The sequence below is a fragment of the Microchirus variegatus genome (assembly GCF_963457635.1).
Source record: "Microchirus variegatus genome assembly, chromosome: 21".
Lineage (NCBI taxonomy): Eukaryota > Metazoa > Chordata > Actinopteri > Pleuronectiformes > Soleidae > Microchirus > Microchirus variegatus.
The window spans coordinates 17,981,215-18,001,358 of NC_139822.1; the positions used below are offsets into that span (position 1 = coordinate 17,981,215).

A 20,144-nucleotide genomic window follows, 5' to 3' on the forward strand; every position below is an offset into this window, starting at 1 on the left:
GGCGGGCGGATAAAAATGTGAGTCCATAAAAAAATAAAAGTGTTAAGAGGTAGAACTCTGACCAGAGAGGCTGGACTTTGAAAAACAGAACCATCAGAGCAGCGTTTGTTCCGTTTTCATCTTGAGGAACCAAAGAAGGAAGGTTCTTTGAAGGTTCTTCACGTGCGTCCCGAATGATCCGCTAAATCCGGTCGTTTTTGTGCGTTTCTATACTTGAACCTCGTTGTTGTCTTTAGCCTCAGGCATCGACTCGGCTCCGTCTGCAGTGCTCACCTGCTCCTCATGGTTCTCTGAGGTTCTCAGGTTCTTCTCCTCCTGGTTCTCTGAAGTTCTCAGGTTCTCCAGCTCCTGGTCCTCTGAAGTTCTCAGGTTCTGCTGCTCCTGGTTCTCTGAAGTTCTCAGTTTCTGCTCCTCCTGGTCCTCTGAAGTGTTCAGATTCTGCCGCTCCCGACTCTCCGAAGTTCTCAGGTTCTCCAGCTCCTGGTTCTCCAACGTTCTCCGTCCAATGTTCTTCTGCTCTCGGTCCTTCTGCGCCTTCTCCTTGTCCAGCATGTGGTAGTTGTAGACGTTCGCCGCGAAGAGGAAGAGTCCGCCGGCCACGATCACCGAGCCGCACATGAAGAAGAGGTATTTGTAGTCCTCGCCGCCGGAGAGGTCGACCAGGAAGCCTGCGAGAAGACGGACAGAGCGCAAACAGAGACGTCATCGTATGACGTGCAAAATACACAACATCATGGCAGTGAAAGTTAACACAACAAGACAATATGCTACGTTCTATTTCTAGTTAGAACTCGGAAAGTCGGAGGCCCCCCCGTGACCTTGGATGTTGAACTGAGAACCTGAGCGACCCCGCGTTCAGGATTCCAGGAGCATAAATAGTTGATATAATTCAGTAGAAATGTTGCTGTGCCGTTTATGAAAGTGTAACAGCGAGAGGATTCAGGTTCAGACGGAGGAGAGTCGGAGGTCATCACACCCACGAAGGCAATTTGGACCAAAGCTAGCGAGACGAATCGGCAGAGAGGTCCATCTTCAACGCCATAAACGCCGGTTTAGATCAGATTAACGCTTTCAAGCCTCTGTCGGGAGACGACCAGGTCTTTCTATATATAGAAAAAAAATAGGCTGATTTCTGTGCTAATATGAAGTGTCCACGTAGAGAATGCTACAGCATACAGAAAAAAATCCCATCTTGAGAGGTTGCACACTTAGAAGGCTGCTGTGACCGCGGTTACGCCACCTCGTTTACGTTCACCGGATTGTAGATTATAATCCTTTGCTTTTATTTGCCCCGTCAATCATTGTTGTCAACTCAGCCGAAGGATTAGTTAGCTATTTAGCTTAGTTAGCGAGTGGAGTCAAGATCGCACAAAAATCCAGATGAGCGTTGGGCTCGGGTCGGGTTTCAGTTGTCGTGGTAATATCAAATTTTTTTCTTTGGTAAAACAGTAAAAAAAATTACCATTTACGATTAAGTAAACTGTTAAGTTAACTGTTAATAAGGGAGAACTAATGGTCGAATGGCAAAGTAAAGATGTAGTAGAACGTAGAACGCTTAAAAGTCCGATGTTAGTCAGACTAAGAGAATAATTAATTTCTCTTATTGTCACGTAAAGAAGTTAGTCCGACTAAAATCAAGCTAGTCTTAGTCAGACTAAGAGAACAATTAATTTCTCTTAACGTCACGTAAAGAAGTTAGTCCGACTAAAATCAAGCGAGTCTTAGTCAGACTAAGAGAATAATTAATTTCTCTTAATGTCACGTAAAGAAGTTAGTCCGACTAAAATCAAGCTAGTCTTAGTCAGACTAAGAGAATGATTAATTTCTCTTAATGTCACGTAAAGAAGTTAGTCTGACTAAAATCAAGCTAGTCTTAGTCAGACTAAGAGAATAATTAATTTCTCTTAATGTCACGTAAAGAAGTTAGTTCGACTAAAATCAAGATAGTCTTAGTCAGACTAAGAGAATAATTAATTTCTCTTAATGTCACGTAAAGAAGTTAGTCCGACTAAAATCAAGCTAGTCTTAGTCGGACTAAGAGAATAATTAATTTCTCTTAATGTCACGTAAAGAAGTTAGTCCGACTAAAATCAAGCTAGTCTTAGTCAGACTAAGAGAATGATTAATTTCTCTTAATGTCACGTAAAGAAGTTAGTCTGACTAAAATCAAGCTAGTCTTAGTCAGACTAAGAGAATAATTAATTTCTCTTAATGTCACGTAAAGAAGTTAGTTCGACTACAATCAAGCTAGTCTTAGTTAGACTAAGAGAATAATTCATTTCTCTTATTGTCACGTAAAGAAGTTAGTTCGACTAAAATCAAGCTAGTCTTAGTCGGACTAACGTACCTGGATAACGCGATTCATAGTCCGCTTACTCTTGCATCTACGTATATACTTAGTCAGACTGGAGTTGGACAACAAAACTTCAATCCCCGGTATTTGACCCGGAAGTAGAAGGAGTCGGAAAACAACAAACACGATTAATTTCACCGTTTGTTTTTCTGCGATATAAATGTCAACAGGAAACTGATTGCATACGCACAAGCCTATAGAGAGACACAGCGCCACCTATGGAGGCTGCGTCAGACTGCAAGTTGTCCGACTGCCTGTCTTAGTCGGACTATGACCTTAGCTTGATTAAACTCTGCATGTAAAGGTACCGAGTGTTACTTGTGACACCCGCCCCAACATTGTAGCGACAACTAAGGATTTGCATATTTGATGAATCTGTCAGTTTTAATGATTTCTTTGTTTTATGGAGCACAGAAACCAGAAAATATTCCCATTTAAGAAGCTAAAACAATCAGAAATCTTGTTTTAATCACGAAACGAAAGCTTCAAACCAATGAATCGATGATCAAAATAGTTGACGATTAATTAAGTAATCGATGAATTGTTTAAACACTACATTGTAGAGCAAATACACATTTGATATATTATTATGTCTTATCTCACTTTGTGCGCTGTTGTTTGGCAGAATGCTTAATAAAAATGTTTATGGAGTCATAAACTGAGCATTTTAACAGCTTTACGGGGACTTTAAGTACACAAATGATCATCTTTACACTATACTTTATACACACTTACAGTGCGACGCGGCTAAATTTGGATCAAGCCGCGTCATGTGATTGATAGCGCTCGTCTGCTGCATGTGCACCGGTGACATCACCCTCATTAAAGCGGCCCTCGATTGGACCGAATGGTCATTTGGCATCTTCTTGTTTTTTTAATGTATTCACAGGCTAATTATGGCCCAGGTACAGGACTTTGATGACGGCAGTTTGAACCCAACGTCATTAAACACCCAAAGCAAAAAAAAGGGGGCTAATTACACCCACTTAACTCACTTTCTGCTAATTGCATTGACCCGCGGGTTCGAACAGGCGGCCGTAACGAGCCGCCTAGTTAGAGGGAGGACGTAACGACTGTGCCCTCTGCAGGAGAGCGTTAGACGTGCAGCGAGAGCGAGAGAGCGAGGCACTTTATTTATGCTCTTACATGCAGAGACGCAGCAATACAAAGAGGAGGCCGATAAATTCTCACCTCATTAAAAAACTCAGGCCGGAGCCAAGAGGAAGTTTGTCACGGGGACGAAGACGAAGACGAAGGTGTGTTAAGATGATTAAGTCACGTGAAGCTGTGTGTGTGTGTGTGTGTGTGTGTGTGTTTGTCCTGGACGGTAAACAAATCTCTCGGAGTGAACTTTAAAGTTGACACTTTGATTGTTGTTGCGCCGACGGCCACATCAATGACCGCTGAGCAAGCTCCTCTGTTCAGCAAGATTTAAAGAGCGTGGAAAACAAAAGGCAGAGATTCTCCTCTTTGTGTGTTATGTATGTTAATATATATATATATATATGTGTGTGTTTATATATATATATATATATATATATATATATATATATATATGTGTGTGTTTATATATATATATATATATATATGTATGCATATATATGTGTATGTATGTATATGTGTGTGTATGTATGTATGTACGTACGTATATATATATATATGTATGTATGCATATATGTGTATGAATGCATGTATGTACGTATATGTATATATTTATGTATATATGCGTGTGTGTATATATACACGTATGTGTGTGTATATATATATATATATGTGTATGTGTGTATATATATATATGTGTGTATGTATGTATGTACGTACGTATATATATATATATGTGTATGTATTTATGTATATATGTGTGTGTGTATATATATATGTGTATGTATGTGTGTGTATATATGTGTGTGTATGCGTGTATGTATGTATGTATGTACGTATACATATACATATACATATATACACATATATATATATGTATGTATATATACATCTTTTTTCTGAAAAGAAAAATCATCTCCGCAAGCAAGTTTTTCATCTAATTTTAAGAAGATAATATCAGGACAGAATTTCTTTGCTGATGATAAACAAGTCTTTCTTAAAGTTTGGCTATTTTCTTCTAGCTTTAAAGCATTTTTACAATTTCAAAGCTGGTAAATTCGCAAACTGCTTTTAAATTAAAAAGAAAATATTAAAAATGTCGCTTTTATACATACAATATAAGTGGCTTCATGTGAATAATATGTACAAATACTAACAGAGAAATTACTTGTCTTAAATACTTAATTATGTCATGATCATTAAAATAAAATGCAGATACCAATAATCTGCAAAATACCAAATATAAGACTCCAATAATCGGTCAGGTTGATAACTGGTCCACTCCTAATGTTCTTTATTTGAATTAAGACGAGCTCTGAATTTATGTCATCTTCTTAAATTTGAATATTTTGTATTCGTTTCTTCATACAACATAAGAAACAAATCATTAAAACTGAATCATTTTGGTTTGTGGACAAAACAAGACATTTACAACTCGTATTTGTCAACCTTTTCCGACATTTTTTGAACTACATTATTGCAATAAATCGACCAAAATAATGGTGCATGTTACTCTGTGACACACACAGTGCTTCTCCTCACACTAAGAAGGTTTTATAGTGAGCTTTTTTTCCCCCAAACGTCACAGAAGCAGAGAGAGTAAACAACAATATCCTCGTGATTACACAGTCGTTTAGACCGTGAAGAGTTAAGTCCACAGCTTCACTCTAAAGCTCTGAGGTGCTGCTGTTGTTCAGTCATCACATGAAAAGCTTTGTGTGGTGCAGTTAATATTAAATAAGTAAAAATTATATATATTTAGGACTTTTTTTTGATTCTTGTTTCTCCAAAATGGGCATTAATGCAAACTGTGTAAATTAATAATGTGAAATGTACAACTTCTTAACTGGTCCTCAAAACCAAGTGTTGAGGGTTATTTTGTCACTTAGAAATGAGACACCCCTTAAATGCAGATACGTCTTCAGACTGTAGGGGGCAGAATAACGCGAAAGCTGCGTCCAGTCTGTCAACTCCAAAAAAGTAGTATAACGCATTTACGTCAGGATTATTCATTACGATCCGTTTGTCAGTCAAGTTATTAGGTTGTCAGTTAGTTATAAGATGATACTCATACAAATACCACAACCACGGACATATTCAGCTGACAGGTACCACACACCACGACTTATTGAAAAGTAAACCATAGCAAACCATCGCTTGTCCGCACCGGCCGACTATTGACAAAAGATCGTAAAATAAAAATAAATGTTACGCAACAATGACGTCAGTAGGATTACTGACGTCATTGTTGCGTAACATTTATTTTTATTTTAATATGGGCCTAAACTAAGATAATACAATGGTTTTCATAATTTTTGTATCTCTATTAACAAAGAAAATACTTAATTTGTAGCGTACTCGTTTCGCTGCTTTCGGCGCCATCTTTGTTATGTCAAAACACGCAATGCATTCTGGGTAGCCCTCACTCCCAAGGGTGGTCTTCGGAAAATCTCAATATTGAGGGCGATACAGCCCTTAAACTTGGCCCTCAACTTAATTTTTCTGAGAATCGGGACAGCACTTGCACTAGCGGGAGCGAGCATTTTTGAGATTGAGGGTTAAGCAAGGAATTGGAATTCACCCTAAATATCGACTTACTGTACCTGATTCACAAACTTTCAAGGATTTCAAGGACCCCTGGGAACCCCGTCCCAGTGTGATTTACCAGGTCTGATTTTGACGAAATCCAAAAAACCAATCCAAAGTGTGTTGTTCAGTGTGTTCATTTACCTGCGGTGGGCGGTCCCAGCAGCATGGGGAAGCACTCGATGATGGTGACCAGTCCGACGGCGCTGGGGAAACACCGGCTCCCCATCAAGTCCATGAGGCACTCGAAGATGAGGGCGAAGACCATCCCGAAGCCGACGCCGAAGAACACGGCGTAGCCCACCAGGAAGGCGTGGGTGTCGAGCAGCGGACACAGCAGGTGGCAAACGCCGTTGAACACCATCGCGAAGCTGAAGAGGTACTGGATCCTGGGTCGGATCCACTTGCTGTTGGCCAGGAGTCCGGTGCCGGGGCGGACGAACATGTCCACGAAGCCCATGATGGAGAGCAGGTAAGCGGCGGAGTAGCTGTCCACGCCGCGGCTGGTGGCGTAGGCCGGCAGGAACACGATGGGCGCGTAGGCGCCGAAAATGTACAGCATGTTTCCGACGAGGTAGAAGACGAAGCCTCGGTTTTTGAACAGGGACAAGTTGATGAACGTCTTTGCCTTCCTCGCGCAGCTTCTTCCTGTTTTGCTTGTACTCGTACGCTGTTGTTCTTCCGCCGCCTTCAGCGACGAGCAAGAGTTTCGCGGCAGAGCGACCGGCCTCATGAGGGCGCCGGCGACACAGCAGTTGAGCATCAGCGCCCCGAGGATGAAGAGACTCCCTCTCCAGCCGAACCGGTCCAGCAAATACTGGTTGAGGGGAGCGACGACGCACAGGAAGACGGGACTGCCCGCCATCGCCAGGCCGTTGGCGAGAGGGCGGCGGGCCAGGAAATACTTGCTGATGATGGTGAGCGACGCGTTCAGGTTCAAGCAGAGTCCACTACCTGTGTGTGGAAAGGTGGATTATCATTCATCCAGGTAAATGTTAGACAAATGACGGAAGAAACTGGACTTTTTCTTGAAGATCTTTCACCCGAATTGCAGCAGAAGAACTGAAGGAGCCTCTTGGATCAAAAGGTCAAACATCTTCAAGAAAAGCTTTTTATTACAAGTGACTTTAACTGATCAGATTAAGGCTGATTTTACCAGAAATAATCTTTCAATTTGAGTAGAAATCAGACAACACGTTTACTCTCTTGCATTTTTACAAATAAACCCATTTTAAATGGAGAGCCTTTAGCAGGTAGTTGTTGAAGTAGCTTCAGACACACGTGTTTTTAGTAGAGAAATCATGTTTTTAAGTGGATTTTTCTCTTCAAATTGTATCCAAACTGGTGGATTTCACATCTATGATGAGTATTAGGGCCACATGTAAAAAGTAAAATGAATAAAACGGCATGAATTCTGACTTTTTTTCCCTCAGAATTCATGCCGTTTTATCCAAACAAGTGATTTTTAGTGATGGGACGATACCACTTATTTGTGTCCGATAACGATATCACAAACTCGAGTCTCTACTGATACAGATATCAAGCGTGAAGCAGTCAAGAACACATTTAGTCATTTCAAAGACATAATTCTCCAACTGGGTGACAAATATTGTCGTAATAAACAGTCCCAAACTAGCGCTGGGCACGGCGGTTAAAGGCGTCAACGTTAACGCACACTAACGCATGACGCGTTCCCATGACGACTGACCGGAAAAAGACGTGCGTGATGTTTACGTGCCGCGGCAACGGAGTCCAAGCACCGTTTACCAGTTAGCTCCGTTAGCACCTTTAGCGCCGTTAGCGTGCCTACAGTAGAACTGCAGCGTACCCGTGTACTGCGTGTGTTTTTAAAGTTTAGCGAGACTCATTTTACCAATCGGAAACATGACGTCACACGCGTCTTTATCCCGGTCTGTCGTCATGGAAACGAATCATAATGCGTTATTGTGCGTTAACGTTGACCGCCGTTATCGCGTTATCGCGCCCAGCACTGGCCCAAACATGACTCAGCTAAAACGGATCCAGTGTTTTTGACCAGTATCGGGCCGATGACGATACTGACCGATACCGACTCCCGTTTGTTTCAGAGCTCACGAGTTCAGGTGGAGACGTCAGAATTGGTCAACTGTCCCTGCACACACTCTCACAGTTTAATAAGCTGCACTTTCGCTCCACAAAAACACATTTTTCGAGCGATTCATCACTTGAACATCCTTTGCTGCTTCTACACACACTCAAAAAAAAACCTGCAAACCTTTCAAGAGATTGAACGTCCACACTCTGACCTCCACACCTCCTCCACTAATGCTTCTCCCTGTAACCTTACATCCTGACCTTGGACTGATCGCGCAACCAGCTTCGAAAAGGACGCGAGGATAACTGCTGCTTACTGTGATTCTGGAATTCTTTCTCTTTGAATGAATGTGTGTTAAAAAAAACTTGATGACTTTGGGTCACACCGGAGCACAGCAGGCCTCACACTCGCTCCCAGGCAACAACACACACATATGGCCGAGTCACTCGCTGAGCCGATTAATCCTCCGCAGCAGTCCTTGGCAGGGTAATGAGCCTCGCAGGGTGACAAGCCCAGGCCCCATGCGACGACCGTAATGGCCGCCTATGGGAGAGTAGCGAGAGGGGCCACGCAGGACCCCGCGCTCTCTGGGATAAGGGGACGGGGACGCCGGGTTCCGTCTTAATTACCGTCCTGCTTCTGGTTCACCTCGGCGCTCAAACTGCGCCGCGGGAGCCTGGAGCAGACGCCCCGACGGGGGGGTGGACGACGAGGAGAAGGTGCCCCGGTGACCTGGAGGTTCTGATAGAGTCCGACAAGAAGAGGCAAACTCCCAACAGCCATGTGGGTCTAATAGAAGGCCGGCCTGTGATCCGTATCAGGACAGAACCTCACTAGTGTATCTCACTTCTGAGTTCAGTGATGTCACTTTTTCCAAAAAAACCTAGTTTGAACGAATTTATAACGACAAAAACTCTGATTTAAAGGGGACGTATATGCAAAACCAACTTTTTAATCATTTTAATACTTATATTTGGGACTCTGGAGGCCCTACGAGTAGGGAAAGTGTTTTATTCTTGGCTGCACAGTGCAGCACAGAGTTCTACACAAACTTCCAGCATTAGAGGATTTACATTTTTATATATGACGGCAATGTGCCGGCTAGAGTCTGCAAATGCTGGCATTTCCTAATGCTAACTGCTGTTAGCTGCCGGAGCCTAGGTAACTACGCTGATGTAGTTTCCTGTGTCTCATTTGCATATTTTTTTAAGATTTCATTCATAAACATTTCTTTTTTTAATTTTTTTTTTTAACATTCAAGATTTAAAGGGGACATATGTAAAACCAACTTTTTAATAATTTTAATACTTATATTTGGGACTCTAGAGGCTCTGTGAGTAGGCAGGCGAAGGCAATAGTAGTAGAAGTCCGCAAGTGTTCTATTCTTGTCTGCAGCACAGAGTTCTACACAAACTTCCAGCCTTTATAAATGACGGCAATGTGCCGGCTAGAGTCTGCAAATGCTGGCTTTTGCAAACGCTAACTGCTGTTAGCTGCCGGAGCCTCAGTAACTACGCCGATGTAGTTTCCTGTGTCTCATTTGCATATTTAAAGAGACAGGCGCTCAAAAGCGAGCGTTCTTTCTGAAGGGTGATTGAACTGCTGTGGTTCTTCATCCTTACGGTATTTTGACCAAAGCATGTCACAGACATGTTCATTAGGACACCAGGGTTAACTAGGTTCACTTGGAGAAACAGGATATAATACGAGTCATTTTAAAAACTGATGTCTGAAAAACTGTACCTCCGATGACGCCGATGAAGAAGTAGAGGTAAACGATGGAGGTCCCGAAGGAGGCGATGACCATGGAGACGCCGCACATCAGTCCACCCAGCATCACTATGGGCCGACTCCCGAAGCGATTGACCAGCACACTGCTCACAGGTCCTGCAGGGAGAGAGACGGGAACATGGGTCGTCAGGCTTGGATTGGGTTCGGTCGCATCACATGACCTGATGTGACCGTAGCACTTCAGAGCAGCATTGTTTTGGTCTCAAATATGCATCACAAGCTTAAAGGAAGTCGAAAATGCTCAAGTTTACACAATACTTACCTCTAGAGGGCAGTGCTGAGTACCATGTCGCAGATATCAACAACATTAAAGAGGTTATTTTATCGTGCTTCATTTGATATAAACTGAAACACAAGTCGATTTTGCGTCAAATTAACCGTGTGCTATTTTTAAAAATATTTCCCCTATGTCCACCACGACTTTTGACAACTTGCTTCGCCGGGAAACCTCTTGAATTTGTTGTATATCTGCTCCTGGTCTTCCTCCACCATTTTTCCCTTTCACCCCAACCTGTCTTGGCACATTGCCGCACATCTTTGAGTCTGGTTCTGTCAGAGAGTCTGTCGTCTGGCAGTCACTCTCTGTTTTCTGGCTGCAGAGATAAACCAGCACGCTCTTTGTCATTTTCCTGACTCATTGGACTATTGGCTCGACACTGCCCCCCCCATGACTTCCGGTGGTATTGCTCCATTTTTACGAAATGAACGCAAAATACGGAAATAAATGCTCCATCCATCTCCGTCTTTTTGGGTACAAATGGGCCTTTACTCTAACTGTGTTGGACTCTGGTTCAGGTAGGGTTAGGACGAAAAGACACGGGACACATTTCGGGTTCTACCGATAAAGTTTTAGCCACAAATTCACCTTCTCACGTTTGTGTTTTCAACTTCTCCGTCCACCGTTGACGGTTTAAAGCGAGGACAAAGGGACGTTACGACGTCTGTGACAGACTGGCCTCCACAGTCTGTGACTCATTCATTACACGCTCACCTAATAATAATAATATAAAATACTGCACTCTGTGATCAATCAGCAATTAAACAGTCTTTTATATTCCGTCACTTCACTCGTAACCTTGCCTGAAAGAGAGGAAACTCCGGCACTGGCTTTAATGAAAAGTCATTTTTCTCCTTCTTATGAAAATCAATCATTTGAAAACATATATATATATATATAATAATTTAAAAGTCAAATGTGGAAAACTGGGTAAAGGTTCAATCAAACTAATACAAACGCTGCCGTTGATGATTGAAGACTTCGTGCTGCTGCTTTTATTTTGAAACTCGATAAATTATTGTAGCGAAAAACTATTTTTTAAAGTTACGTTGACGGATGTCGGCGGGGAACGAGTTCCAGACGGACAAGTGGCTACTTCCGGGTCCATTGAGCTGTCGCGCCAAAACTCAGTAGCCAATCAGCAGGCAGCTTCTTAAGCCCCGCCCACACTCAGAATTGGGAAGGCGCAAAGAACAAGTGTGGAGCTCAAAAACGCAAGAAAATAAATAAAAAAAATTGCATGATTAAATCGTGTATTTTGCCTAATTCTAGTGCTGGGCGCGTTAGCGGCGGTTAACAGCGTCAACATTGACGCACAACGCGTTTCCATGACGACTGAACGCCGCCATGTTTACGTGCCGCAGCACCGGAGTCCAGGCACCGTTTGACAGTTAGCTCCGTTAGCTGTGTTTGCTCCTTTAGCGCCGTTAGCGCCGCCTACAGTGGCACTGGAGCGGTCCGTTTATTAATCGAAAAGAGCAGCGCTACAAATAACCAGCGTACCTGTGTACTGCGTATGTGTGCCTCTGTTTGTAAAGTTTAGCGTTTACTTGAGAGACTCATTTTAACAATCGGGAGTCACGTAAACATGGCCTTCACGCGCGTTTTCTTTCGGTCAGTCGTCATGGAAACGCGTCATGCGTTAACGTAAGAAACGAGGTTTAAAAATCACGTCAAACTCTCAGCGAGCGACTGTAACTACCGCACGCACATAAAACAAAAATATCCACGCTGCTGTTACAACCAGACACCCGCGGGGGTCAAAGATGCATCATCTGTGCGAGCGTGGACGATGTCGCGGTAGGGCGTATCTCCCGCACTCCTCGCCGTTTCCACCTCCATTAGAGCTTCATCATTTGGACTCCTTGAGTCAGAGGTTTGTCTGGAAAAAAAAAGGCCGCGGTGCCTCTCCCACCGGGACGCAGGCGTCACAGCCCGAGCGTGCTGAACCTTCCTCTGATGTATACCCGCTGTCTTTCTACTCCGCTGGGCGACATTGCCGAAGCCTTTCCCAAGGACGTTATGATAAAGCCCCGTGCCTGAGCCACAGTGGAGGTGGGAGAATATTTCAGCGGTCGGAACCAAACGCAGGTGAGTCCAACAGCAGCCGCCGCCTCGCTCTGTGACCTTGAAAGAAGCTAGTGATGTATTCATGTTGAGGCCGACATTAGACTCTTATTTTGGCAGGTTTCTGTGCTATCTAATGAGTATGGGGCTGCAGCGATTACTCGAGTATTCGTTTAATTCCTATCTCGTGAGGCCTGTTCAGCACAGGGATCAATGTTCCGCACGGACCGTTTTAGCAGACGCACATCCGGATTTCAGCTAACACGGAGACAAAGAGTGAATCGTGTATGGAAGTAAATCTGTGCCATCTGAGTTTGAATTCGAATTTCTAACACTGAATTTTTTTGCTTCGAAATTAGACTTTGAATTTTAAAAACCATCAAATTTCAAGCACTGTTTTTTTTTGCCATTAATTTTTTTTTCAACGTTGAAATAAATTCAGTGTAAAAAAATTCTATGTCTCAAAAAATTCTATGTCTCAAAAAATTTGATGTCTCAAAAAATTTGATGTCTCAAAAAATTCGATGTCTCAAAAAATTCAGTCTCAAAAAATTCACTTGCAAAAAAATCAGTCGCAAAAAATTCACTTGCAAAAAAATCTGTCGCAAAAAATTCACTTGCAAAAACATCAGTTAATTTCCGGGTCACCAGAGAGAAGCAATCGATCCCTGTCTGAATTTTTTGAGACATCGAATTTTTTGCAATTGAATTTTTTGAGACATCGAATTTTTTGCAACTGAATTTTTTGAGACAGAGAATTTTTTGCAACTGAATTTTTTGAGACACCAAATTTTTTTTTGCTAGCTTTTTTTTTTTTGTCTCAATGTCCAAAAACAGGGTGAAAAAAAAAACTACGGAAACCTATAGTGTTCCAACTCTCTCCTCTCTGGTGACAAAGACGCTAATACGCAGGCTTTTACGGAGAAATTAGCGTAATAAAACGTTAGCTTTGACGTGCAACTTCTCAGCTTTCGGAAAACAGTTGGACATTTTCCAACAGCACAAACCGTTGCGTAATTACGGTAATGCAAATGTATGTATATTATTATTATTATTATTATTATTATAAATGTAGTAATTGTTCTCATTTGGCAGTAATTGAAAATAAAGAAAATTACACTTCATATGTTAAATATGAACTCATTTTAGGAACAGTTGTTTTCCATTAGAATGAGCCTTTTATATTTATATACGACGTCCAGTCGTAGCGCTACAGAGGCAGCCATTTTGTTTTTACAGTAGCCCACAATGGACAAACTCAACATGTATTTTGAGTTTTTGACGTCAGCTGCAACATGAAACTACCTTTAATCCAAACAGGCTAAGCTTTGTCAGTGTGTTTAGTTAGATTAAAGTCAGGTGAGCAGAGCGGTTACTAGCTAACGTCACTGCTCTTATTTAGTTGCCTGAGGCCGAGTGTGTGAGTGGTTTCAGTCACAGAGTCATGTGAAGTTCATTTAACTGAAAAACAACTGAAGACTTTGTTTAGAGACAAAACGGGAAATTACTCTGTCTAATTAAGGCCATGATGTCAATTTAGGAGTAAAAATAAACCAAATACTTTATGTATTTATTTCGCTAACGCTGAAATATATGACGGAAATATCTATCTATCCATCTATGTATGTATGTACATATACATATATATATATATATATATATATATATATATATGTATACATATACATATATACATACATATATACATATATACATACATATATATATACACATATACATATATATACACATACATACATATACATATACATAAGTAAGTGTACAATCTTGTTTGAGCCTTTTATATTTATATGGAGGTCAGCGAGATCGCTACAGAGGCGGCCATTTTGGGTCACCATGTTTGTACAGTAGCCCACAATGGACAAACTCAGGGCTACATACTGTAGGTTACCCAGCACACTTTGAGGCGAAGAGTAAGACGAAGGATATTCAGTCGCAACATGTGCAAACGTTACCGATTAATATTGCAAAATTTTACACACTGTACCTTTAATTTAAAAAAAGAAAAAAAAAAGTAAACAAACAAACTCACCGCCTGCATACATGGCCGCTAGCATGATGGAGGAAATCCAGGCTATTTCACTGGAGCTGGCGCCCAGGTCCTCTTGGATGGCCTTGAAGAAGATGGACAGGACTTTTGGCGTGGAGTAGGCGAACCCGATGGAGATGTGGGCCCCGATCACCACCATCCAGCCCCAACCACCATCAGGAGGTTTGTAGCCCAACGTGTTTGCCGGTGCAGGCGCCATCTTCCTGTTCACAGAGTTAGTACAGATATTAGCAAAAACGTACGCAACCTATGCAAAACACCGAAGTTAACGCCGAATTGGCCTTAGTCTGACTAAGACAGGCAATCGGACAACTTGCCGAGTCAGAGTATACGTGCTACATACGTGCTAGTATCCCTCTATAGGCTAGCGTTATCAACTTCCTGTTGACGTCACAGACAAACAGTCCGACTAAGTGTACGCATGCAGGAGAAGTCGGACTATGAATCGCGTTATCCACGGTGCGTTAGCTCAACTAAGGCTAGCTAGCTTTAGTCAGACTAACGTGTTTATGTGACATTAAACACACACAAAACCTGTGTTTCGCAAACTTTTTATATGAAATACCACCTGAGAAAGCATTGAACTTATATTATTATTGAATTTATTTGTTTAATTTTCGACGCAGTCTAACGTACCACAGGTTAGTCCGACTAAAATCAGACTTCTGTATCATTTCACGTGCAATTCAAATAAACGTGAACTTAAATGTTTAAAACTTAGATGAGCAAATTAATGATCAACTATTCTGGTCATCGATTAATCAGTTTGAGTGTTTGCTAGCGCTTAAAATAAGTAAGGTTTATTTGCTCATAATCACAAATAAATAGTTTAAAAGTGATTCGATTTTTTTTAAGGAAAAACATAATCAAAATATAAATATAAATAAGAACTTTTTTTTTTTTTACTTTAAAATGACACACTGAATGTGGTGAAAACTAGAACTAACTAAATATTGACTGAGAAAAACGATGACGAAATAAAAGAGATTAATATCGTCAGCAAAGCCCCAAAAAAGACTTTTATTGTGAAAAACTACACCACGTGTGTGTGCGTAGATGACGCTGAGTGACTGTTATTAGCGACAGTGAATGGTTTTCGATGGAAAATGGCGATATTTACATTCAACAAATATTTGGCTCACTTTCTGGATGAATTGTCACTTTAGGGAGTTAGCCGCTCCGCTGTTAGCCGCAGATTTCTGCTCCGAGCGGACTTCAAAAACACACTTTACTCAATTCCACACTCACATACGCTCGTAAACGTGTGTATTTACTTGATATAAAAGTTTGAACGGAACTCACCTCGTTCACAGACTTCTCCTCAGTCTCAGCCTCAGCTCGTGCTGCTGCCGCTGCTGCCGCTGATACTTTCTGTGACGTCACGTGACGCGTCACGACGTCACGTCACGTGACACACAGGCGTCCCCCACAGTGGGAGTTGGAACGAGAATTGAAGTTTTTTTTCAGAAAACCCAGAGTGACCTTTGACCCCTCCTGAGTGTTGTTGAGCCTAAAGGTCACAAAAATACAGTCAATAACGGCCACTTTATTAGGTACACCTCATCTACTTCTGCATAGATAGATAGATAGATAGATAGATAGATAGATAGATAGATAGATAGATAGATAGATAGATAGATAGATAGATAGATAGATAGATAGATAGAAAGCTAAAATGATTGCTAGCTAAAATGATAGATAAATAGTTAAAACGATTGCTAGCTAAAATGATAGATAGATAGATAGATAGATAGATAGATAGATAGATAGATAGATAGATAGATAGATAGATAGATAGAAAGCTAAAATGATTGCTAGCTAAAACGATAGATAAATAGTTAAAACGATTGCTAGCTAAAATGATAGATAGATAGATAGATAGATAGATAGATAGATAGATAGATAGATAGATAGATAGATAGATAGATAGATAGATAGATAGATAGATAGATAGATAGATAGAAAGCTAAAATGATTGCTAGCTAAAACGATAGATAAATAGTTAAAACGATTGCTAGCTAAAATGATAGATAGATAGATAGATAGATAGATAGATAGATAGATAGATAGCTAATGAGCAAGTTAGATAGATAGATAGATAGATAGATAGATAGATAGATAGATAGATAGATAGATAGATAGATAGATAGATAGATAGATAGATAGATAGATAGATAGATAGATAGATAGATAGATAGATAGATAGATAGATAGACAGGCAGCTGGTAAGCGAACTAGCAAATTAGATCGACATTAAGCTAACAAGCAAGTTAGATAGCTTGTAAGCTAACTAGCAAGTTAGATAGCGTGTAAGCTAACTAGCAAGTTAGATAGATAGTTTACAAGCTAACTAGCAAGATAGATATCTAGGTTGTAGGCTAACAAGCAGGTTAGATAGATAGACAGACATACAGATAGCTTGCAAGCTAATTAGCAAGATAGGTAGATAGTAAGCTAATGAGCAAGTTGGATAGATAGATAGATAGATAGATAGATAGATAGATAGATAGATAGATAGATAGATAGATAGATAGATAGATAGATAGATAGATAGATAGATAGATAGATAGAGTACAATCGCGTGTCACGTGTAAAAAAAAAAGTCACGGCAGTTTCACGCAGCCGTGCAGTGATGACTCCGCCCATGCTAAGTAAGTACTATTTTTTTAGTGGAAAACCAAGCTAATCCGCGCCACGCCATGCAGAGGCGAGGCTAGCTGGGACCATAGGTGGAAAAGGGGCTGCAATAAAAACAATAAACAATTCAATTATCCCAATACTGACAATACAACACATTTAACTTCAGTGTTTTTATTTATTATCATTATTATTATTATTGTGACTGCATACAAATGTAAATTAAAGAAAAAAAAATTGTAAAAAAAAAAAAAAAAAAAATCAACAAAATACAATTTTAATAGTTTTATTTTTTTTTCAATTATGTGCAATGTGTTTCACAGTTGAGCTCAACCACAACAACCCGAAACCAAAAAAAAAAAGAAAAAGTAAAAACAAAAACAAGACGAACCAGCAAAAAGTAAAAGTGAGGCAAGAAATGCATGAGGAACACGATGGAGAGAGAGAGAGAGTAGCACCCGTGAGCGACGCCACGAACTCTTTCAAACACACACACAACGTTCTTTTCATAGCTTGTTGTTTGTACATCGACTGGTGTTTTTGATTAATGACCTAACAATGTTTGTCCTTTCGTTATTAAACTGTAATGCTTAGTTCCGCTGAGATGTTAGAAAGAAAAACTATGAAAAAAAAAAATGAATATATCACTCTTTTGTGTCTCAACAGAGCAGAATTACTCTATTATAACTAATTACACGAGGAAAACTAAAAAAAAACAAAAAAATAAACAACAGCTACCGGAGACAACGGAGAAAAAAAGGAGAAACGAAAAAAATCACATCTATTTTTTTTTTTCAAGTTATAAAAGAAACTGTGCAAGTACAGCAAACCTATAGTACAGTATATTACACATGACAAAAAAAAATACATTTAAATACAGTACTGTGTTTTCAGTAGAAATCCTGAGAGTTCTCCGTTTTTCCTGGTTCCGCCTGTAGACGCTCGGTCGATGAAGCTCGGACCTTTCTCCTCTTCTGAAATTCACTGTTCCAAAAAATAAAAAATAAACCTACGTCACATTAAAGTCCACTCAAGAAAAAAAGAAAAAGAAAAGGTCAGTCCAACAGTGGATCCTTCTCTTGGAGAAGTTATATCCTCAAGTCCTTTCTGGATCTGGATGCGTCTTATTTAGTTTATTGATCGTTTTTCACGTAAATCTCTTTATTTAGACGATTGCTGTGACAACCCCCTTTTTATTGAGGGGGCGCTGTGTTCAGATAAAATACAAGAAGGGGAGTGGAGGAGGGGATGTGTAGTGCAAAGATGACACAGGAACCTGTATGAGGAAAATCGACGGCACTGAAGATGTCAGGGAAACGCCACTCAGCGATTTAGGGGGGGCGGGGTTTGCTTCGTCTCTGTACAAGATTGTCAAAAAAAAAAAAAAAATGAAATGTAAAAAACAAAATGTTTTAAAAAAGCAGCACCAACAGTTTGTGTCCTGTGTGATTTTCTTTTGTTTTCATGGCAAGAGAAAAAGTTTCGTAGAAGTTTGCGCGGTGAAGGACCTGCGGAGTGATTCGTGGTGCGTTCCATTTACGTCGGAAGTGGGGGGGGAGAAAAAAAAATGGACGCAGACGTCTCGTCTCGGTGTAGCCGTTGTTAGCTAAAACGAAGAGTCTTTTAACTGTTGACGCCATCTCGGAACCCTGCGTTCGTGAGGTTGCTCCGACTCGGAAAAAAATCCCGACTTCCGACGACGACTGGAACGCACCACCAGTGCGGCGCTGAGTAAGACTTTCCGAGAAGTTTTATTTTAATTCTGATGCCACTTATTTTCTTTTTTTTTTTTTTTTTTAGCCACAGGCACATTGGCATCGCACCGAACCGAATTTTTTCGCGTCACTTCGAGCGACGACAGCCCAAAAAAAACAATCGTTATTGGGGAACCTGTGTGATTTTCAGACAGACAAAAACGATTAATGCACTTTTTTTTTCTTTTCTTTTCTTACTAAGGTAAATATAACATCACATAGCCTAATCACAGTTCCATGAGTTATTGCTACCACAAAAATCAACGTCCAGACGTCCAGATCAACGCCAACGAGGAAGAAGCCACACCTTTTTCTTCCCCCATGTCGTAAAAAAACAAAACAAAACAAAACAAAACAAAAAATCATCAACAGAGCTCAGTGCTGAACTGAGCTTTTCACACGGTTGCTTCATCGACACGACGGCCCTGCAAACGTCCCTTTCACTCCTAACTCTAAAATCTCGGAGGTTTCTGAGGTAAAGCCTGTTAGTTGGTCTGAACTTTTTCCCGCTTAGTGTCGTCGCGAACGTCGACTCCGTCCTTAGTTCTCCAATGTGGAGAAGGTGCATTCTGGCGTCGAAAAAGGCGAGCGGGAGTCTCGCGCGACTGGAATCACAAAAAAAAGAAAATTAGCTCGGAAGCCACACATAGTGTATTGTTTGACACACTGACGTTCGTGAAGGAAGAGGGAGGAGGTGGGAGGTGGGGGGGCATACATACGATATTATTCAAGCTTCAAAAACAAACACTAAAGGTAATGTAAATCACAAAGCACACTTCAAATTCAAACTCATCTATAAAACAAGCTAGCGAGAATCTCGAGAACGGAAAACAACGGTAATAAAACGACGCGCAAACCTCGGAGCCGACGACCAACTCATAAGCTAAGGTACTCATCTTACCCGTATGAATATATATATAGTTTATATAATTATTTATATATAGAAAGGTTTTCATTTGACGGCGACGTCCGCGTAGCATCCGCGCCACCAGAGGGCACTTTCATCCTGCGCGACGCCCTCGAAAACCGCATGCTTATCGTTTGCTTAATCTTTAAAAACAACAACAAAAACAAAACATGGCTCAACAGGAAGCAAAAAAAAAAGGATAATTGCACTTATGATTCATTGTACGGTTTTTCTCTTAAACAAGCGCCTGTGTGGTGCCGTCCGGATAAAAAAACAAAAAAAAAAATACTGCAATCTTTTAAAAGCACCCCCATTTTTGATCACGTTAAACCGAAGTTTTTGACAACGTAAGACTAAACCAAAACAAAAACAAAAAATCCTGATGGTGAAAACCCCAAAGGCAACACCAGGCACAAGGGCAGGCAGGCAGGACCGACTCCTCCTCCTCCTCCTCCTCCTCCTCCTCCTCCTCCTCCTCCTCCTCCTCCGTCTGCCGCAGGAGATTGGGTTCACAACGTGAGCTACG

The 20,144-nt window shown here is 41.0% G+C and overlaps 1 protein-coding gene across 1 annotated transcript; it reads right to left on the minus strand.

The window, feature by feature from the left end:
• Positions 1-207: 207 nt before the first annotated feature.
• LOC310942656 (monocarboxylate transporter 2-like) lies at positions 208-14,522 on the minus strand (the record flags this gene model as incomplete). The annotated part of the gene is made up of 4 exons (XM_083908070.1): positions 14,303-14,522; positions 9,858-10,001; positions 6,185-6,994; positions 208-668 (listed from the first exon to the last, which is right to left on the minus strand). Exons 1-4 carry the CDS (start codon positions 14,517-14,519, stop codon positions 208-210), a joined length of 1,632 nt encoding a protein of 543 aa, XP_083764196.1. The 5' UTR covers positions 14,520-14,522.
• Positions 14,523-20,144: the final 5,622 nt, after the last annotated feature.